A 22,771-nucleotide genomic window follows, 5' to 3' on the forward strand; every position below is an offset into this window, starting at 1 on the left:
GAGTGCAGTGGCGTGATCTCAGCTCGCCACGATCTCAGCTCGCCACAACCTCCATCTCCTGGGTTCAAGCGATTCTACTGTCTTCACCTTCCCAAGTAGCTGGGACTACAGGTGCATGCCACCATGCCTGGCCAAATTTTGTATTTTTAGTGGAGACGGGGGTTTCACTATGTTGGCCAGGCTGGTCTTGAACTTCTGACCTTGTGATCTGCCCGCCTGGGTCCCCAAAGTGCTGGGATTACAGGCATGAGCCACCTTGCCTGGCCAATCTCTGTTTTCAAAATAACATCAGAGTGGTGGCTGTGGAAGAATTTTTCTCCCTGAGTATTTTCTCTAGGTATAGTTTTTTGTTACTAACAAGATTTTCCTTTTCCCTGCTTTGATGATTTCACTACTGTTTAGACTCATAGAGTATCTTAATATTAATCTCTAGTGATTGAATATCACCCAGGATATGGCTGGATTTAATAATAATGGCTTTTTCTTGAAGTTTGCTTTTCAGAGGGAGCCTAGGACTTTTAAGGCAGTGTGACTTTTTTTAATGGTTTCAGATTAATTTTGTATTTGTATCCGAAAACCAGTTGCTTAATGATTTGATTGTTTCATTTTCCAAAGTGAATAGAAACTGAACTCATTCCCTACTCCTTTATTTAGTCCAGCTGCTAAGGAATCTTTGTTTTGCTGGTTTTTAGTAATATTACCGTTCTTTCTTTTTTTCTTTTTTTTTTTTTGAGACAAGGTCGAGCCAGGTGGGGTGGCTCACACCTGTAATCCCAGCACTTTGGGAGGCTGAGGTGGGAGGATTGCCTGAGGTCAGGAGTTCGAGACCAGCCTGGCCAACATAGCAAAACCCCGTCTCTACTAAAAATACAAAAAATTAGCTGAGCATCGTGGCAGGTGCCTGTAATTCCAGCTACTAGGGAGGCTGAGGTAGGAGAATCACTTGAACTGGGAGGTGGAGGTTGCAGTGAGCAGAGATCGTGCTATTGTACTCCAGCCTGGGCAACAAGAGTGAAACTCCGTCTCAAAAAAAAAAAAAAAAAGAAAAAGAGAGACAGGGTCTGACTTTATCCCCAACACTGGAGTGCAGTGGCTCAATCTTGGCTCACTGCAGCCTCCACCTCCTGGGTTCAAATGATCCTCCTGCTATAACCTCCTGAGTAGCTGGAATTACAGGCATATACCACCATGCCTGGCTAATTTTTCTATTTTTAGTAGAGACGAGGTTTCATCATGTTGGCAGGGCTGGTCTCGAACTCCTGGCCTCAAATAATTCACCCGCCTTGGCTTCCCAAAGTGCTGGCATTATAGGCATAAGCCACTGTGTCTGGCCTATTACTGTTATTTCTAAAGCACTCTAGTTTTGGCAGTGAGTTACAACCGGACACTGTGAGGTTAGCTACATATTTAGCTAAAAGTCATGCTTTCTATAGGATAACTTCTTAACTTGAATATAGTGGCAACTTTGGCTTGGGTTTTTTTCCTTCTTTCATATTTCCTAATATATGCTGTGAAACATGAGTGGATGGTGTAGCGTTTAGAGTGTGGGTTTATGAACCAGGTGGTCTGGGTTCAAATCTCAGCTCTGCCACTTTCTTTTCTTTTGCGGGGGGGTCTTACCCCGTCACCCAAGCTGGAGTGTAGTGGTGTGATCACAGCTTACTGTAGCCTCGACTTCCCTGGGATCAGGTGCTTCTCCCATCTCAGCCTCCCGAGTAGCTGGGATTACAGGCATGCACCACCATGCCTGGCTAATTTTGTATTTTTCAGTAGAGATAGGGTTTCTCCATGTTGGTCAGGCTGGTCTCAAACTCCCGACTTCAGGTGATCTGCCCATCTTGGCCTCCCAAAACCTTGAGATTACAGGCATGAGCAGGTGGGCTCTCCTTCTTGACGGGAACACTCCCCTTCCCCACAGATGGTAGTGATCTATGACTGGAGAGCTACCATGAAAGGCATCAGGAGCTCTGAGTGGAGCTGAGTCTAGTGATCGGAACCCCTACCCCGCAGGATCCAGCTTAATGCTGGACGGAGCAAAGATCCCCAGGGGACAGTAACCAATGAGTATGCTGGTCCCACAACAAAACCGTCCTTTCTTGCACATTGTTCCTCAGTGTTTAGTTGTACTTCATCTCTCTCCTTCTGTCATGGCAAAGTCCTTGAGGAGAAGGACTGGGGCTGGTGGTTGGATGAACCCCAGATAACACTGTCCCCTTTGCATGAGATTCCCTGGGCTGTCACAAAAGGCTATGCTTCAGGTTAGGCCAGTTGCCTTCTAAAGATCTCTGTTATCTTCTCTACAGCTAGAGATTCCAGGCAAGAATGGAGCCTGGGCTGGGCTGGGATGTGTTGGGGGTTGTTGTTGGTAAATGTGGGTCTCTGTTGTTTTATACACCCATAGTAGGCATTTGAAAAGTGCTCATTGATTGGATGATTTGATAAGTGACCTGGTGATAATCTTTATCCTTGTTAGAACACACCACAACCATCAGCACTGGAATGCAAAGACCGCAACAAACAGAAGGAAGACACCAGCCAAGCCGGGGCAGTTTCAGTCTCCACCCCAAATGCAGGTGAGAGAAGTGGTGGGGACTGAAGGGCTGATGACCTTCATTATGATAATGATACCCTTTATACAGATGGGCATGCCTGCCTGGGCTGTGGAAGCCACGCCTGGAAGGATATGGCTCAGGGCCCCCAGGGCCCAGCCCCTCTTCCGCCTGGGCCTAGAAATTCAAGTCCTTCTGCTCTTCTTTCAGCTTTGTGAGACACACATAGGAAATGCACTTACTACAGAAGGATTACAGACTCCTTCAGAAGGAACCTCAAGGGTTTCTTCATAGGGAGGGCTGCTGCGGAATATCCCATGCTTTTAAAACAGTACCTATTAAACCCAGAAGCCAGGGCGGGGCAGAAACCAAAGACGTAGAATTAAAGGGTTGGAATCTACTAGTGGAAGATCTACCAGAGCTTAGAAAAAGTCCTTTTGATCCTCGAAAGGAAATGCTTTTTCAGGCCTCCTAGGAGGGAGATGCCCACAGGAGGGTGAGCCAGAGGGGAAGAAGTGAGTGACTGCGGGGTATGGAAATCCTGGGTCCTAAGGAGCTACGTTGGGGGCTCATTAGCTCAATCTGGGCTGTAGCCATGTTTCTGGCCTGCACAAAAACGAAACTGTTTTTTGGAGGTAGTTGCAAACATCTAAGAATCAGGAGACTTCATAGAAAACATGGGCCGGGCATGGTGGCTCATGCCTGTAATCCCAGCACTTTGGGAGGCCGAGGCGGGCAGATGACTTGAGGTCAGGAGTTCGAGACCAGCCTGGCCAACATGGTGAAACCCTGTCTCTACTAGAAATATAAAAATTAGCCGGGCATGGTGGCGGGTGCTTGTAATCCCAGCTACTTGGGAGGCTGAGGCAGGAGAATCACTTGGAGGCAGAGAGCTAATATCGTGCCACTACACTCAGCTTGGGAGACAGAGTGAGATTTCGTCTCAACAGAACAAAACAATAAACAGAAAATATGGACTATATGGCCTTTCAACATTTTGTCATGTTCACTGAGCCTGCATTCCCACATGGCAATGTCAGCTGAAGAGGGCTGACTGCCCAGGCACTGGGGAAAGGAGCTCTGTTTCCTACCTCTGCCCCGTGGACCCTCCTTCCTTCATCTGAGCCCCATTCCCTCCTCTCACCTCTTCCCCACCGCATTCCACCGGTAGCTTGGGGTGAATGTCCCTCCAGCAAGTAAACATGCACACACTCCTTCTCCTTTAAAGAAAGCCCCCTCAAGCCCGAACCCCTCTTGCTGTGGTGCTATTCTTTGAGAGCCAACTGGAAAGCGTTGCCTGTTCTGTTCTTGTGGCCTCTTCCTCATCTTCCCTTCCCTCCAGTCCCCCCACTCCCCGTGCCCAGGCTCCCACCCCACCACTCAATACTGCTCTTGCTGATTCCACTTTATTTATTTATTTATTTAGATGGAGTCCAGCTCTATCACCGAGGCTGGAGTGCAGTGGCGCGATCTTGACTCACCACAACCTCCGCCTCCCAGGTTCAAGCGATTCTCCTGCTTCAGCCTCACGAGTAGCTGGGATTACAGGCATGCACCACCACGCCTGGCTAATTTTGTATTTTTAGTAAAGATGGGGTTTCTCCATGTTGATCAGGCTGGTCTCGAACTCCTGACCTCAGGCAATAGGCCCACTCTGGCCTCCCAAAGTCCTGGGATTACAGGCATGAGCCATCGCGCCCAGCCTACGATTCAGCTTTATTTCTGTTAGTGCCCAGGAAAATCTCTGGCACTTGGTGCTGTGCCCTCTCCTTCCTTGAAACACCCTGCCCCCTCTGCTTGGCGACATCTTTGTGTTGATGTCTGTTTGGTTAGGATGACTTTGCCCTCCTTTTCTAGGCCCTTTGTGGGCTCCTCTCTTCCCATGACCTTGAAACTGGCAGAATTTCCCAAGGATCTGTCATAGGTTTTTGTTTTTCTCACTCTAGACTCTGTCTCCGGGCAACCTCTTGGGGCTCTGTGACTCTCAAGCCTGCCTCTCTTCCGAGCTCCAGGCCTGCACATCTGGGTTCCCCTCCATCTCCCCTCTTCCTGTCTCTTTCATCTCCCACCCCACTGTCTCTCATCAGCTCTGCTAACCATCTGGCCACCACACCAGTCACCCACCTTTTTTTTTTTTTTGAGTTGGAGTCTTCCTTTGTTGCCCAGGCTGGAGTGCAGTGGCACGATCTCGGCTCACTGCAACCTCTGCTTCAAGTGATTCCTTTGCCTCAGCCTACCGAGTAGCTGGGATTACAGGTGCATGCCACCACACCCGGCTAATTTTTGTATTTCTAGTAGAGACGGGGTTTCACCATATTGGCCAGGCTGGTCTCGAGCTCCTTACCCTGTGATCCATCCGCCTCGGCCTTCCAAAGTGCTGAGATTATGATTACAGGCGTGAGCCACCTCACCCAGCCCCACCCACCTTCTTAACATTTCCAATAGTTTTAGTTTTTATTACTTGCTACAATCCCTTCCTAACTGTCTACCTGTCTTAGGTCTTTTCCTTCATGGATAGAGTGATCTTAAATAGTAATGAGTTTAAGATAGAAGAGTCAAATCATGTTACTTCCCTCCTTGAAATTCTTCAGTGGCGGTTTATGGCTTTTGGGTTAAGTTCGCATCCTTAGCTCAGCACCCAAGGCTGCCATGACCCAGCTGTTAGCTTAGCCCTCACCACTTCCCATGTGCTCTTTTCACTCCAACCACACCCTAGTGCTGGTCCCCACATCCGTGATGCCAGGCCATGCTCCTGTGTCTTTACTGTGCACTTCCACACCTCTCTCCCCCCATCTTCCTGGGCCTTTGAACCAGCACTCCAGGCCCACCTGGGCCTCCCAGTCTGGGCTCAGGGCCCCTTCTCTGTGCTCTCCCATGGTGCCCAGGCATCCCTGATTTGGCTCCCACGATGCTTGGCCTCCTCTAGATTTTAGTCTCAGTAGAGCCCATGAGGATCTCCAGCACCATCTGCCTGGAATATAAACTAGACAGATGGGTTAGTGCTGTGGTTCACACCTGTAATCACAGTACTTTGGGAGGCTGAGCAGGGTGGATTACCTGAGGCCAGGAATTTGAGACCAGCCTGGACAACATAGCAAAACTCTGTCTCTACTGAAAACACAAAAGAAAAAAAAAATTAGCAAGGCATGGTGGGTGCCTGTAATCCCAGCTAATCGGGAGGCTGAGGCAGGAGAATCGCTTGAACCCGGGAGGCGGAGGCTGCAGTGAGCTGAGATCGCACCACTGCACTCCAGCCTGGGCAACGTGAGCAAAACTCCAACTCAAAAACAAAACAAAACAAAACCAAAAACTAGACAGATGATGGAAAGAGCCGCTCTCTGGCTTCCCAGCACTTACATGGTGGCCATTTCTCTTTTGCTGTTTGGGGATTGGGTTCTAGTGTTTGTGTTGCCAAATGCAGCACTTTTTTATTGTACGCTTTACTTCAACATTAATTAAATTAAATGTCTTGGGATGAAAAGGGAATTGGGATTTGACCCCTTTTCTCAAAGGACTTGTTCACTAGCTGCATAATGTCTGTTCATTCAATGAACGTTTATTCACTGAGCACCTTTGCAGAGCCAGGCGCTGAGGGTGGCAGATTTAAAGCAGCCAGTCACAGGGATCCCGATCAAGTCTGTGGAGCTTAGAGGAACTTCCATGGCTTTTCATCTTCTCATGCCTTGGTTTAAAGTACAGGAGAAAGATTATAGTTCTCTTTGCCAGAGACGCCTCATTCCCCGATCATGGATGTTTCCTTAGAAACCAACTTTCGTGTCCCCCACTGTCATGGACTTTGAAGCTGGAGTCTTGTGTAAACATTACTTCATGGGCGTGTGAGAAACAAGCCTTCCCTGCCCCTGCCATGAGCCTCCAGCTTTCTCTAAGTCAACTTCTCAAGGGGATAACCCATTTGAACACAACATGGTTTTCTCACGGTAACACTTCAGTCAGCTGCTTACAGGGTCATTTTGGTAAATAGTCAGGACATCACAGGATGATTGCTAAGCTTGGAGACAAGTCTGTGCAGTTCAGAGCAGCAGAACTTTTGAATCAAGCCATCTATGCTATGTCTTTTTTTTTTTTAAAAGACAGGTTTTCACCATGTTGGGTCAGGCTGGTCTCAAACTCCTGACCTCGTGATCCACCCGCCTCAGCCTCCCAAAATGCTGCGATTACAGGAGTGAGCCACCACACCCGGCCTATGCTGTGTCCTAAATGCTCAAGGAGGTTTTGAGGAGTGAGGTGCTGGAGAGTTGAAGCCACAAATGGAAACCTATAAACTCATGGTGCTGGATGTCATACTGTCCTGCCTTGAGCCATGTGCTCTCATGGTTAGGAGCTGAGCTCGGAAACTGGACTTTCTGGGTTCAAATCCTGTCTCTGTACTCTTCCCTGGGGAACCCTCCAGTTTTTCTTTCATCTGTGAGATTAGGATGATAACATCCGCTGGGCGTGGTAGTTTACGCCTGTAATCCCAGCACTTTGGGAGGCTGAGATCGGTGGATCACATGAGGTCAGGAGTTCAAGACCAGCCTGACCAACATGGAGAAACCCTGTCTCTACTAAAAATACAAAATTAGCTGAGCATGGTGGTGCATGCCTGTAATCCCAGCTACTTGGGAGGCTGAGGCAGGAGAATCGCTTGAATCCAGGAGGCGGAGGTGAGCTGAGATGGTGCCATTGCACTCCAGCCTGGGCAACAAGAGGGAAACTCTATCTCAAAAAAATAAAAATTAAAAAAAGGCCGGGCGCTGTGGCTCACACCTGTAATCCCAGCACTTTGGGAGACCAAGGTGGATGGATGACCTGAGGTAGGGAGTTCAAGACCAGCCTCACCAACATGAAGAAACCTTGTCTCTACTAAAAATAAAACATTAGCTGGGCAAGGTGGTGCATGCGTGTAATCCCAGCTACTTGGGAGTCTGAGGCAAGAGAATCGCTTGAACCCGGGAGGTGGAGGTTGCGGTGAGCCGACATCACGCCATTGCACTCCAGCCTGGGCAACAAGAGCAAAACTTTGCCTCAAGAAAAAAAAAGGGTGATTACATCTCATGGTTGTGAAGATTGAGTTAGTACCTGCACAGTGCTTATAGTGGTGCCTGACATACAGTAAGTGCTTAATAAATGTTAGCTGTTGTAATTATGCTCCCTTATCAGCTTCGCACTGGACTGGTCACCTAAGCCGTCATCAGACGTTCTGCACCATTGGTGGTCCACAGTGTTGCTGTTTCATGGTTTGAACCCCCTTGGCTCACTTGGCTTCTCTGACCATCTTACTTCAGTCCTCTCCTCTTTCACGATGTTCTTTGGTCTGGAATAGGCTTCTATTTGGAATCTGCCGCTCCTTACTCAGTGATCCCTCTCTTCCCATTGTGATGCCCTCTTGGTGGGATGGAGGCAGATATTTATTCCTGTACCTATGATAACCATGGGAAAACTCTAGGGTAATTTTTCTTTTTTTTTTTGACATGGAGTTTTGCTCTTGGGAGGAAACTTGCCTTGAACCTCTGCCTCCTGAGTTCAGCAATTCTCCTGCCTCAGCCTTCCGAGTAGCTGGGACTACAGGCGTGCGCCACCATGCCTGGTTAATTTTGTATTTTTAGTAAAGATGGGATTTCTCCATGTTGGTCAGGCTGGTCTTGAACTCCTGAACTCAGGTGATCCGCCTGCCTTGGCCTCCCAAAGTGCTGGGATTACAGGCATGAGCCACCACGCCTGGCTACTCCAGGGTAGTTTTTCATTTGCATTTGTGTTTATAAATCTCTAAAACCTTATAGGACCCTTGCCAGTGGACCAATCTGTGAGTTCCATCTATTTAAAGAAAAAAAAAACGGTGGTAAAATAGACATAACATAAAATTTACCGTTTTAACCATTTTTATGTGCACAGCTCTGGTATAAAGCACATTCATGTCACTGCGCTACCATCTCCACTGTGCGGTTCCAGAACTTTCTTCATCTCACAAGATGAAAAGAGCGATGAATGAAACTCTGTAACCATTCAATGCTAACTCTCCAGGCCCTGGCAACCACCAAGCTGCTTTCTGACTGTATGAATTTGACTACTCTAGATACCTCATGTAAATGGAATGACACCGTATTTGTCCTTTTGTGTCTGGCTTACTTCATTTAGCATAATATTTTCAGGGTTCATCTATGTTATATCACGTGTCAGAATTTCATTTGAATTTTTTTTTGAGGCAGAGTCTTGCTTTGTCACCCAGGCGGGAGTGCGGTGGTGCGATCTCGGCTCACCTGCAACCTTTACCTCCTGGGTTCAAGTGATTCTCCTGCCTCAGACTCTTGACTAGTTGGGACTTACAGGCATGTGTTAACATGCCTGGCTAATTTGTTTGTGTTTTTGGTGGAGACAGGGGTTTCACCATGTTGGCCAGGCTGGTCTCAAACTCCTGACCTCAGGTGATCTACCTGCCTCGGCTTCCCAAAGTGCTGGGATTACAGGTGTGAGCCACCAAGCCCAGCTTCCTCTTACTCTTTTACATCAGATAGTGATACCATTAGCAGTTCCTATCAGCTCCATCTTCTGTGTCCTGAATCTGGCCACTTCGCCCCATCTCCACGGCCACCGCCCTGAACTAAGCCACTGCATCTCTCATCGGGATTACAGTTGTTTCCTAACTTGCCTCCCTGTTTCTGCCTTGGATTGATCCTTTTTGTTTTTTTTTTTCTTTTGAGACAGAGTCTCACTCTGTCACCCAGGCTGGAGTATTATGGTGGGATTACAGCTCACTGCAGCCTCAGACTCCTGGGCTCAAGCACTCCTCCCACATCAGCCTCCCGAGTACAGGCACGCACCACCATGGCTATGTATTTTTTTTTTTTTTTTTGAAACAGAGTCTTGCTCTGTTGCTGAAGTGCAGTGGTGTGATCTCAGCTCACTGTAACCTCCGGCTCCCGGGTTCAAGTGATTCTCCTGCCTCAGCCTCCCAAGTAGCTGGGACTACAGGCGCATGCCACCATGCCCGGCTAATATTTTTATTTTTAGTAGAGACGGGGTTTCACCATGTTGGCCAGGATGGTCTTGATCTGACGTCGCAATCTGCCTGCCTTGGCCTCCCAAAGTGCTGGGATTACAGGCATGAGCCACCGCGCCCGGCTTAGTTTTAAAAAATATTTGTAATGAAGCAGGGTCTGACTGTGGTGCCCAGACGGGTCTCGAATTCCTGGCCTCAAATGATCCTCCTGCCTTGGCCTCCAAAAGTGCTGGGGTTACAGATGTGAGCCGCTGCTCCCGGCCAGTTAATCTTTGTGAAACCTAAGCCAAGTGCTGCCGTGCCTCATGAATGGCCTTCCATGGCTCTGCATCTCACTCGGAAGCATGCTCAGGCGCTGGCGGTGGCGGAGAGCCTTCCATACCACCTGGCCCTCACTGTTCTTCCCACCTCTTCTTTCCCTTCCTCATGGAGCTCTGGCCACAAGGGCCTCCTTGCTGTTCCTTGATCTGGCAGCCAAGCTTCCAACCCAGGGTTTTTCTATTTGCTGTGAACTATGCCTGGAATGTTCTTCCCCTTGATAAACTCTTCCCCTTATAATGTCACCTCATCAGAGAGGACCTACATGTGGACAATATGGGTGATGACCCAGGGATGGAGTGAGCATGGCTGACCCAGCAGGGAAGAGGGACTGACCTCACCCGACACGGCATGAGTTGGGGAGTGGTGGGGGAGACGGGGCAGGAGATGGGTCATAAAAGGTCTTGACATCGAGGAAGAGGGTTGAAGGACACAGACTTTAAAGAGTATTGAAGGGTGACTTGCTGGAAGCCTAGGTCTCGGGAGGTTTTTGGGTAGCAATGGTAGGTTTGAAGGTGGGAGGTATGGAGGCAGAAATGGGGCCCTGAAGGTCCTGCTAAATATAGGGTAAGGGAAGTGGAAGAAAGGCGAAGTCTTGCTCACACCTGTAATCCCAGCACTTTGGGATGCCAAGGCCGGCAGATCACCTGAGGTCAGGAGTTCGAGACCAGTCTGGCTAATGTGGTGAAACCCTGTCTCTACTAAAAATACAAAAAAATTAGCTGGGTGTGGTGGCACATGCCTGTAATCCCAGCTACTTGGGAGGCTGAGGCAGGAGAATTGCTTGAACCTGGGAGGTGGAGGTTGCAGTGAGCCAAGATTGTGCCAACGCACTTCAGCTTGGGCAACAAGGGCGAAACTCCAACTCAAAAAAAAAAAAAAAAAGAAAGAAAGAAAGAAAGGGAAGCCCATAGCACCTTCCTTTTCATCCAAGTCACCTCCTGGTGAGGGATTAGCTCAGGAGCTACCCACGCTCCGATCCTCCTCAGGTTTCCTCAGTTACTCACAGGAGGCAGCCCCTGGGTGTTTGGGGGAAGGTCGAGGATGTTATTCACTGAGGTCTGTTTTCCTGTGGATGGCTGTTCCTGCCCAGGCAATGAACATTTCTCCACACTGTGCATTCCAATTTGGTCAGACCAGAAGGCAACAAATCCAATTTTTTTTTTAACTGCATGCAGAATTCCTTGCATAGCAGAGAGCTCAGGAAGGAAGGCCCTATTTGGGGACAGAGGTCAAGGCTTCAGAGTCCAGGACCACTGAGAGTCAGGCCTTTCTCTGATAATCTCAGGTTTGCCTGATCAGCCTCCGAATGGATGTACCTGGAATGAACTCTGTCACAACCCGTAATTTAATTTAACCCTTGAGCCTTATTTTCTCCACCCTGAAAGTATCAACTGCTAAAGTGATTTAGAAAGGATCAGAAGCAAGATTGGCAGGGCTGAGGGTTCTGTAGCTGTCACTGTCCAGGACAGCTGGCCACTGTGTCCAGCTTGCTCCCTGCAGCGGGCACACGCAGGGGAGCAGGGGCTGACCTTCCTGGGAGGAAGCAGGGTGTGGGTGAGGCCTCCCAAGCTCTGCCTGCTACCCTTCTGCTTGAAATCAGGGGTGAGTGGTGTGAGACCCTCTTATAAACCTGGCATAACCCAACCAGAAGGAGCACTGGGACCTCATCTCCCTCCTCTCTGGATTCCAGCTCCCTGGAATGGGCCAGTTGCCTTAACTTTTTATTGAAGTAAAAAGCAGTCAAGATATGAATATTCCCTAAAGCCACTTTGGAATACTTTCAAGAGCAGTTTCACAGTTCAACAGGCAAGAGGACAAGATTGCATGCAGGCCTGGGTCACCCACTTGGGGAGCCGGTTCTGGAAAGAGAGCTTTGATTTCATGCCTTATCTGCTTCATGTGTCGTGGAAGAAGGAAACGGAAGGCATTTGGTTGGGGAGATGGAGGCCTGCTGTTAGTGTGGGGTATTCCCCTCTGCATGGTGACAGGCTCTTAGGGAAACAACTTGATAGAAGGGTCATGAGCAGTCTGGTAACCTTCTAACCCTCCTTGAACCCAAGACGAAAATGTTGGCCTGACAACAACGATTAGGGGCCGGGAGCAGTGGCTCATGCCTGTAGTCCCAGCACTTTGGGAAACTGAGGTGGGCAGATCATGAGGTCAGGAGATTGAGACCATCCTGGCTAACATGGTGAAACCCCGTCTCTACTAAAAATACAAAAAAATTAGCCAAGCATGGTGGTATGTGCCTGTAGTCCCAGCTACTCAGGAGGCTGAGGAAGGAGAATAGCTTGAACCCGGGTGGTGGAGGTTGCAGTGAGCCAACATTGTGCCACTGCACTCTAGACTGGGCAACAAGAGTGAAACTTAGTCTCAAAAAAAAAAAAAAAAGGGCTGGGCATGGTGACTCACGCCTGTAATCCCAACATTTTGGGAGACTGAGGCAGGCGGATCAACTGAGATCGAGACCAGTCTGACCAACATGGAGAAACCCCGTCTCTATTAAAAATACAAAATTAGCCAGGTGTGGTGTCTCATGCTTGTAATCCCAGGTACTTGGGAGGCTGAGACAGGAAAATCGCTTGAACCTGGGAGGCGGAGGTTGCGGTGAGCCGAGATCATGCCATTGCACTCCAGCCTGGGCAACAAGAGTGAAACTCTGTTTCAAAAAAAAGAAAGAAAGAAAGAAAGAAAAAGAACTCCTGGGCTTAAGCAATCTCCACTCCCAACCCCCAGCCTTGGCCTCCCGAAGTGCTGGGATTATAGGCATGAGTCACCAGCACCCGGCCCACCTTCCTCTTTTCTAGGCATTGCTAGGGGCAATAATTTGGGAGAAGTAAAGGACAAGGGAAAATCAAAGAAGAGGCATTCTTCCATCGATGCTCTCCTGGGTCTGTTGGGGAGCCCTGGGGTGAACCCTGGCAGGAGCTGGAGGGGTCCAGTCTTAGTGTGAAGAGACCTCAGGGGCTCAGCCCCAGCTCCTGCTCAGCCCTGGGTCTGGGCTGAGAAGAAGGGCGAATGTGTGTGCTGACCAGATCTGACCAGACTGGCACTGTGAGGCTGTGGGTGGTGGTGAGAGGCCATTCCAAGAAACCAGTGGAACAGTGGGTGGGGAGATGGGAGCCAGGAGCTCTGCTCTTCAGGGAGCACTCAGTCCTGCTGAGAGGAATTCCTGGGAGGATTTTGAGTATACCTGACTTCCCGCTGCTGCTGCTGCTGCTGATTCTTGTTCTTCTTTTTCTCTTCCTCCTCCTCCTCCTTCTCCTTACTCTTATTCTTACTCTTCTTTTTTTTGAGACGGAGTCTCTCTCTGTTGCCCAGGCTGGAGTGCAGTGGCGTGATCTCGGCTCACTGCAACCTCCGCCTCCCGGGTTCAAGCAATTCTCTGCCTCAGCCTCCGAGTAGCTGGGATTACAGGCACCTGCCATCATGCCTGGCTAATTTTTTTGTATTTTTAATAGAGACGAGGTTTCATCACATTAGCCAGGCTGATCTTGAACTCCTGACCTCATGATCCACCCGCCTCGGCCTCTCTAAGTGCTGGGATTACAGGCGTGAGCCACCGCCCCCGGCCTTCCCTTTGCTCTGTGTGTACAGGTCCCCGCCTTTACCATCCTGGCCTTCTGTCTCTTCTCAAATGTCCCAGAGGCCTCCGTGCCTCTGCACATGCTGTTCCTTGGCCAGGAAGGCCCCTCACCGTCTAAGCCAATTATCCTCCAGGTTTCTGCCCAAGCAGCACCACCTCGGGAAAGCCTCGCCCCAGGGCGCGGCCGGGGTCCCTCTCTATAACTTTTGTGTTAGGTTCTGGGGTGCATGTGAATGTTTGTTACATAGGTACACTCATGGCACTGGGGTTTGTTGTACAGGCTATTTCATCACCCAGGAATTAAGTCCAGTACCCAACAGTTTCTGCTTCTCTTTCTCCTCCCACACTGCACCCTCAAGTATTGGGGCAAAGATAATCGACGTTTCAGACTGTGAATTTGAAATCATTATAACAAAGCTCAAACACATCTTTATTAACCAGAATAGGAACCATTTCAATCAACACATTTTTGCTAATGAGAAATACTTTTTTTTTTTTTTAATGATTTTTGTAGCATATAAATCTGTGCTTAGGGAATCGGCAAACTCTTTTTTTTTTTTTTTTTTTTTTTTTTGAGACGGAGTCTTGCTCTGTTGCCCAGGCATGCTGAAGAGCAGTGGCGTAATCTTGGCTCATTACACCCTCTGCCTGCCAGGTTCAAGTAATTCTCCTGCCTCAGTCTCCTAAGCAGCTGGAATTACAGGTGTGCATCACCACACCCAACTGCTTTTTGTATTGTTAGGAGATGGGGTTTCTCCATGTTGGCCAGGCTGCTCTGGAACGCCTGACCTCAGGTGATCCGGCTGCCTCGGCCTCTGGAAAGTACTGGGATTATAGGCATGAGCCACCGTACCCGGCCAGAACTTCTTGAACCACCACTGCACTGTATGTTCATTAGCGGTTCCTGGTCAAACGCATTGATGCTGTGAGTTGTCTTTGCTGCTTTACGACCCAGTTTGGACTTGAATAAGAAAATAGCTTGAATTTGCTTTTTGTCTAACATAATTTTCATAGTCTAAAATTAACATAAAATAAACAGCAAGTAATAAGTCATTCACAAAAAAAACTTAAGGTGAGAAATGTGCATTAAAATGATGTATAGCTGGGTGTGGTGGCTCATGCCAGTAATCCCAGCACTTTGGGAGGCGGAGGCAGCTGGATCACCTGAGGTTGGGAGTTTGAGACCAGCCTGGGCAACGTGGTGAAACCCTGTCTCTACGAAAAACACAAAAGTTAGATGGGTGTGGTGACAGGCTCCTGTAATCCCAGTTACTTGGGAGGTTGAGGCAGGAGAATCACTTGAGCCCGGAAGGCGGAGGTTGCAGTGAGCTGAGATCAGGCCACTGCACTGCAGCCTGGGCGACAGAGCAAGACTCCATCTCCAAAAAAAAAAAAAAAGTATAGCATAACCACATTTATTTAAGAATATATTCCAATATCAAATGCAAATTTCAACAATGCAAAACTGCAGTTGCTTTTGCACCAACATAATAGACCCCAGTGTCCGTTGTTCCCTTCTTTTTTGCCTGCCCGCCCGCCAGTCTACCCTTTTTATTTGTATTTTTATTATTTTTTGAGACAGAGTGTTGCCCAGGCTGGAGTGCAGTGGTGCAATCTCAGCTCCTAGGTTCAAGCGATTCTCCTGCCTCAGCTTCCCAAGTAGCTGGGACTACAGGTGTGCGCCACCACACCCAGCTAAGTTTGTATTTTTAGTAGAGATGGGGTTTCACCATGTTGGCCAGGCTGGTCTCGAACTCCTGACCTCGTGATCCATCTGCCTCGGCCTCCCAAAATGCTGGGATTACAGGTGTGAGCCACCACAGCCGGCCCCGTTGTTCCCTTCTTTGTGTTGATGAGTTCTCATCATTTAGCTCCCACTTATAAGTGAGAACATGAAGTGTTTGGTTTTCCATTCTTGCATTAGTTTGCTGAAGATAATGGCCTCCAGCGCCACCCATGTTCCCGCAAAAGACAGGATCTTGTTCATTTTGATGGCCGCGGGGGTCCTCTTTTAAGTGCTCTGGTGACCCGCCACACCTCACCTCTGTTGCTGTCCCTGCCTGTGCAGCGGCTTCTCTGGGTCCCTCTCCTTCACCAGCCTCTGAGGTCAGGATCCTTCCTACCTGTTGCCAGGTGTTCCTTTCCAGCAGGTAGCTTTTCAGAGGCCTAAGGTGTGAGAGGGAGGACCCATCACTGTCTGTAGGCACCAGGATGGTGGGACATAGTTTGCTCATGCTTATGTTTCCAGGACCCAGAGCAGGGTGCTCAGTAGACATTGTGAACTGACTAAATGTCCAATTCACGTCTGTCAAGCAGCTGTCACCCCTGGGCACTTTATATTCCTTATCTCAAGTAACTCTCAAGATCTTCGTGAGGAAGGTGTTGTGTCCATTTGCAGGTTGGGAAATTGAGGCTGTGTAGTTTTGGCAACTTGGCTGGGCATGTGCAGCTAAGTGGCAGCAATCTCAGTTCTTCTGCTTAAGGTGGGTAAGAATCACTGGGGAGTGGATTAAAGATGTAAGTTTCTGGCCGGGCGTGGTGGCTCATGCCTGTAATCCAAGCACTTTGGAGGCCAAGGTGGGCAGATCACCTGAGGTGGGGAGTTCAAGACCAGCCTGACCAACATGGTGAAACCCCGTCTTAAAAAAAAAAAAAAGATGTAGGTTTCTGAGCCCCAATCCCAAGATTTCTGATTTTGTCATTGTATTTCTAATTTTTAAATTGTTTTATTTATACATTATTACTATTATTTTTTATTGATGTATTTGATATATGTATACAATTTGAAGTGATTAAATCAAGCTAATTAACATGTCGGTCAACTCACTTACCTATTTTGTTTTTTTTTTTTTTGGAGACAGGGTCTCACTCTGTCATCCAGGCTGAATTATAGTGGTGTGATCATGGCTCTCTGCAGCCTCAACCTCCAAGTCTCAAGTGATCCTCCCACCTTAGCCTCCCGAGTTGCTGAGACTACAGGCACACACCACCATGCCCAGCTAATTTTTTTTTTTGTAGAGGAAGGGGTCTCACGATATTGTCCTGGGTGGTCTGGAACTCCTGGGCTCAAGCAATCCTCCAGCCTCAGCCTCCCAAAGTGCTGGGATTATAGGCATGAGTCACTGAACCTGGTTCCTATAATTTTTTTACACAGCCTTTTTTTTTTTTTTGAGATGGAGTCTTGCCATCTTGCCCAGGCTGGAGTACACTGGTGTGATCTCAGCTCACTGCAAGCTCTGCCTCCTGGGTTCAAGTGATTCTCCTGATTCAGCCTCCTGAGTAGCTGGGGTTACATGTGTGCACCACCACACTTGGCTAATTTTTTGTATTTTTAGTATTGCCAGGCTGGTCTCAAACTCCTGACCCTGTGATCTTCCCATCTTGGCCTCCCAAAGTGCTGGGATAACAGGCATGAGCCCCTACGCCTGGCCCTACTTTCTGTTTCTGTGAATTGTACTACTGCAGGTACCTCAGATAAGTGGAGTGATATAGCATTTGCTCTTTTGTGTCTGGCTTATTTCACTGTCATAGTATTTTAAGCAAAGGCCCCTGGTAGTTCTCATGTAGGGGTCTGGTCCATTCTTTGAGAATTTATGGGACAGGATGGTGACAGCGGGTGGGGGCTGTGCTGTCCTGGCCCAGGCTTTGAGGGTTGACTTCATAGGGATGGCAGGGGCCAGGATGAGTCAGCGAGTGTGGGCTGAGAGGCAGGAAGGAGGAGGTTTGGGTAAGAGTGAGAGAGGTTTGGGTAAGGGTGACAGGGGGGCTCTGGGATTGGGGTCTCTGGTTTCTGGGAGGCATTGCTGAGGGGTAGGATGTTAACTGAGGCCTAAGAACTCAGAGTGGAATAGGCTAGGCTCGGTGGCTCACACCTGTAATCCCAGCACTTTGAGAGTCTGAGGTGGGTAGATCACCTGAGGTCGGGAGTTCAAGACCAGCCTGATCAACATGGAGAAACCCCATCTCTGCTAAAAATACAAATTTAGCCAAATGTGGTGGCGCATGCCTGTAATCCCAGCTACTCTACTCGGGAGGCTGAGGCAGGAGAATCACTTGAACCTGGGAGGCCGAGGTTGTGGTGAGCCGAGATCATGCCATTGCATGCCAGCCTGGGCAACAAGAGCAAAACTCCATCTCAAAACAAAATAAAAAAAGAACTCAGGGTGGAAGGACAGTTGTGAAAACTGGCCAGTGCAGGGAGGGTCTGTGAGCTGTGGGTCAGAGGGGAGGGCAAGGAGCTGATAAAGGAAGGCCAGCGGTGGGAGGGGCTGGGTCAGGTGGGTGTTTGGCCATGGGGTCCACAGAGGGTGAGAGGAGTCGGGTAAGAGCCGCAGGAGTCAATCCAAGTAGAGGCAGGGGCTGGGCCTACTCCAGGTCTAGAGGGAGGTGGTATGGGAAGTCAGTGCAGGTGACGAGGTCAGAGATGTAGGAAGGGGGGGCATGTGGGTGCAGAGAAGGACTGAGATGGAGCCAACCCTCTGCCTCACCAAGGGGACTGTGCATGCTTCCTCCTGAGGAGGCCCCGGGTCATGGGCAGCCTCCTAGATCCGAGGGAAGATGACCCAGACCCTGGGAGGAGTGGTAGTCGCAGCCCCCAGGTCACCCAGGTATTGGACAGATGGGCCTTTCTCTATCTCTCCATCCCCTCCCTGTCCATCTCATCCCTCCCTTCCTTCATTCATGCTCTTCTGGCTGTTCTCAGCTTCCTTTCTCTCTTCCATTCTCTTTCTCCTGACTGCCAGTGTGCCAGGCTGGGGCGGGCCGGTGGGAACCCACATCGCAGCCAGTCTCCCACACCCAGGCCTCAGGGCACGTCCGGCTGCACCTGCCATGGGCAGCCTGGCCCCAGGGAGGCCTTTACTGGGCTGTGAACCTCAGCTTCTCCATTTGCAACATGTACAGTGATAGTGCGGGTTGGGCATCCCTAATCCAAAAACCCCAAATCCAAAATGCCCCCAAACCCAACTTTTTTGAGTGCTGGCATGATGCCACACTCAAAATGGAAAATGGAAAATCCCACATTTGACCTTGGGTCACAGTCAAAACTCTGCTTAATGCACACAATTATTTAAAACATTGTATAAAATTGACTGGGCGTGGTGGCTCACGCCTGTAATCCCAGCACTTTGGGAGGCCGAGATGGACGGATCACCTGAGGTCAGGAGTTCAAGACTAGCCTGGCCAACATGGAGAAACCCCATCTCTACTAAAAATACAAAAATCAGCCTGGCATGGTGGCTTATGCCTGTAATCCCAGCTACTTGGGAGGTTGAGACAGGAGCATTGCTTGAACCCAGGAGGCAGAAGTTTCAGTGAGCTGAGATTGTGCCACTGCACTCCAGCCTGGGCGACAGAGTGGATACTCCATCTCAAAATAAGTAAATAAATAAATAAGACATTGTATAAAATTACCGTATACACATACCTTATATGTGTATAAGGTATACATGAAACAGAGATGAATTTCATATTTAGACTTGGGTTCCATCATCAAGGTAGCTCATTATGTACATGCAAATATTCCAAAATCTGAAAAAAATCTGAAATCAGAAACACCTCCAGTCCCAAGCATTTGGGACAAGGGATACTCAACTTGAACCAACTGCATGGAGTTGTCACGAGGATTAAATGACAGCATTCATGGAAAGGGCTTGGGACAGTGCTGGGCACAGAGTAAGCGCCCAATAAATATTACCCATTATAACTCACAGAGGTGGGGGTGTGGATTCACCGACTTCTTTTTCTTTTTCATAGTAATGCACATAGATACCCAGAAAGGAGCAGAGGCCCTCTAGCTGAGTCGGGGTGGGGGGTGTGGTGGGGGTGTGGCTGCAATGTTGGTTTGACCCCTCCCAGGCAGAGTCACCACAGGGCATTCCAGCTCCCTGAACCAGGTGACCACCAGTCTCCAGGCTGCCATAGGCACCCGGTCCTCTCCCCTGGTTTCTTCTGTGCCGCACCCCCGTGTTCCCCAATGTCTCATTCATACTGGGGTGCTCCCTGGGTTTTTTACCTTCTTTGTCCTCTAGGGCAGTGGTTCTCAATCTGGGGCCATATCCCTCCAAGGGAACATTTGGCAATGTTTGGACACAGTTTTGGTTGTCACAACTAGGGGGTTTCTACTGGCATCTTTTAAGTGCCTTCTGCCCACCGGATGCCAGTAGAAGCCCCCCCAGTTGCGACAACCAAAGCCCCCTAGTTGCCTTAACATCCTGCAACATACAGGACAGCCTCCCACAGCAAGGAGTCCTCTGGCCCCAATGTCAAAGGCGCCGCTGTTGAGAAGCTCTGCTCCAGGGCCCCCGATCCTTGTTTTGTATTGGTGTAAATAAAATCTGAAGTCTTTCAGCTTGCAGGAGTTGACCCCAGGTGGACGAGGCATCTCAGCTGTCCAGCAGGGACAGTCAGCTCTGGGGGACTGGAACAGGCCCAGCATCTTGTATTATTTAGTTCTTCTATTGAAGTTCAGCAGCTGGGTAAGCACTGGATTATTGTGAACCATGTGGCTGTTTAGAAGTTTTGTTTTTTTCCCTGAAAGAAAAAAGAGTTGAGAGATGAAGGTTGGCAGGAGAGGACGATCTGGTGGAAACGGTCATTGAAATTGATGTAGCCCACCTGGATGACCATTGTCGGACTCCAACCAGCACACGAGCCGCTTTCCGTGGCTGCATTAATGAGCATCTGGACGATGGGTTTTAAACTTCTCAACTTTTGTGGTTTTGGTCGCTAGGGACCAGAGCTCTAGTTACGAGTTATTCTCTAAACGCTGTGAGGTTTCTCATGTGATTTTTGGTGCATGATTGAGTGTGTGCACATGGGTGAACTGTGCTTTCTGTTCTTCCTGTCTTGTCCACTTTGTGAACTCCATCAGTTTCACAGGTCACCTTCTCTGTTTTTGACACCTCTCCCTCTGGTGGAATTACCTGTTCCTATATCTGGTCAAAAGACAAAAATTACATGTAGGCCCGGTGCGGTGGCTCACGCCTGTAATCCTAGCATTTTGGGAGGTCGAGGTGGGCAGATCACATGAGGCCAGTTAGAGACCAGCCTGGCCAACACAGTGAAATTCTGTCTCTACTAAAAATGCAAATAAGTTATCCAGGTGTGGTGGCAAATGCCAGTAATTGCAGCTACTAGGGAGGCTAAGGCATGACAGTTGCTTGAACCAGGGAGGCAGAGGTTACAGTGAGCCAGGATTGCACCACTGCACTCCAGCCTGGGTGATGTCTCGAACAAACAAACAAACAAACAAACAAAAATTACAGCATGTTTAGTTAAAGATTCCAACTGTGGCTGGGCGCAGTGGTTCATGCCTGTAAGCCTAGTACTTTGGGAGGCCGAGGCCGGTGGATCACTTGAGGACAGGAGTTTGAGAGCAGCCTGGCCAACATGGTGAAACGTCCTTTCTACTAAAAATACAAAAATTAGCTGGGTGTGGTGGCATGCACCTGTAGTCCCAGGTACTCCAGAGGTTTAGGTGGTAGGATCTCTTGAACCCGGGAGGCAGAGTTTGCAGTGAGCCAAGATCGTGCCACTGCACTCCAGCCTGAGCAGCAGATTGAGATTCTGATTAAAAAAAAAAAAAAAATCCCAATTGGACCTGACAAGGTGGTTCACACTGAGCTAGGAGGCAGAGGTGGGAGGATTGCTCGAGACCTGCCTGGACAATATAGTGAGACCTCGTTCTCCACCAAAAAAAAAAAAAAAAAAATAGAGAGAGCGAGCTAGCGAGAGAAAACCAATTGGCTTTTATTTGCAGTTTTAGAATCATGCAATGCCTTATTCTACAAAAGAGAATGAATACTCCAAGGAGCTGAGCGGAGGAGTTTAACTTTAAAGACAGAAAAGAGCTGAGGAAAGCAGAAACAGAACAAAATCCAGATGGGTTGTCTCAGAGTTACTTGTAAAGGGTTTACTTTTTTTTTTTTTTAACTAGAGGTGGGGTCTCACTATGTTGCCCAGGCTGGTGTGTGGTGACTCTTCACAGGCGTACACCCAGTACTGATGAGCACGGGAAGTTTGACCTCCTTGTAAAGGCTAAAGCAGAGGACACTTCCTTATTATGCCGGCTCAAACTGGCCTTTTTGATGATTCAGTTGTTATGGCTCTTTCTCCTGATTTCTCGGAAGGTCAGATAAGCAGTTTGGCTTGGTGGTGTGGAACCTGAGCATGAATAACTCCATTTTGGTTTGGTCTGTTGGGCCTGGGGCAGGAGCTCAGTGTAAACCAGTGGCCTCCTGTGATTTTATTTAGCAACCTGTACACACATGCCCACACATTGTGCACCCATCCTTTATGTGTGTGTGTGTGTGTATATATATACACACACACACACATATATATACACACACACACATATATATATATATATATACGTATATATATATATTTTTGGGAGGCAGAGTCTTGCTGGAATGCAATGGTGGGATCTCAGCTCACTGCAACCTCTGCTTCTGGGTTGAAGCGATTCTCCTGCCTCAGCCACCCGAGTAGCTGGGATTACAGGCGTGCGCCACCACGCCTGGCTAATTTTGTATTTTAGTAGAGAAGGGGTCTTGCCATGTTGCCTAGGCGGTCTCAAACTCCTGACCTCAGGTGATTCACCCGCCTCGGCCTCCCAAAGTGCTAGGATTAGAGGCATGAGCCACTGCGCCCGGCCAAACTGCCATGTAATTAATGTAAATAATATCATCATCCCTTGACCCCAGCACTGTGTCCAACCTGAGATAAGGCTTCAGGAAGTGCTTTGTGAGCTGAACTGAACTTCAGAGAACTGAACAATAGGCAGCAATTTGTCGGGAAAATGGCCTTTGGGGTCCCTGAATATACGCCGAAGAAACATGTTGCTGCAAGCTTTAGAAGGGTGTTGGGAACTGCCTGAGAGTGTCCCTCTCTCTTTTCCAAACCAATCACAGCTAAGATGATTTCCTCGGTGTCAAAAGGCTTGTTTCAAGAGGCATTTGTTGTTGTGGTTGTTGTTGTTGTTGTTGTTGTTGAGATGAAGTCTCTCTCTGTTGCCCAGGCTGGAGTGTGGTGGTGCGATCTTGGCTCACTCCAACCTCCACCCTCCACCTCCCAGGTTCAAACAATTCTCCTCCCTCAGCCTCCTGACTAGCTGGGATTACAGGTGCTCACCACCATGCTCAGCTAATTTTTGTATTTTTAGTAGAGACGGGATTTTGCCATGTTGGCCAGGCTGGTCAAATGATCTGCTCACCTCAGCCTCCCAAAGTGCTGGGATTACAAGTGCGAGCCACCACACCCGGCCCAGGCTAGAGATATAATAAATTGGGGGTTGTATTAGTTTCCTATGGTTGC

At 48.8% G+C, this 22,771-nt stretch overlaps 1 protein-coding gene across 2 annotated transcripts in view; it reads left to right on the plus strand.

Annotated features, from left to right (window-relative positions):
• The window catches only part of AHNAK (AHNAK nucleoprotein), a 104,796-nt gene that overhangs the window by 54,245 nt on the left and 27,780 nt on the right, over positions 1-22,771 (plus strand). For both annotated transcript variants that reach the window (XM_064364810.1, XM_064364809.1), the window contains one exon: positions 2,474-2,573. In XM_064364810.1, the coding sequence (XP_064220880.1) occupies positions 2,474-2,573 (100 nt within the window). The remainder of the gene's footprint in view (positions 1-2,473; positions 2,574-22,771) is intronic.

The sequence above is a fragment of the Aotus nancymaae genome, unplaced genomic scaffold (assembly GCF_030222135.1).
Source record: "Aotus nancymaae isolate 86718 unplaced genomic scaffold, 86718_ANA_hifiasm-v0.15.2.pri h1tg000059l, whole genome shotgun sequence".
In the NCBI taxonomy this organism is placed as follows: Eukaryota; Metazoa; Chordata; class Mammalia; order Primates; family Aotidae; genus Aotus; species Aotus nancymaae.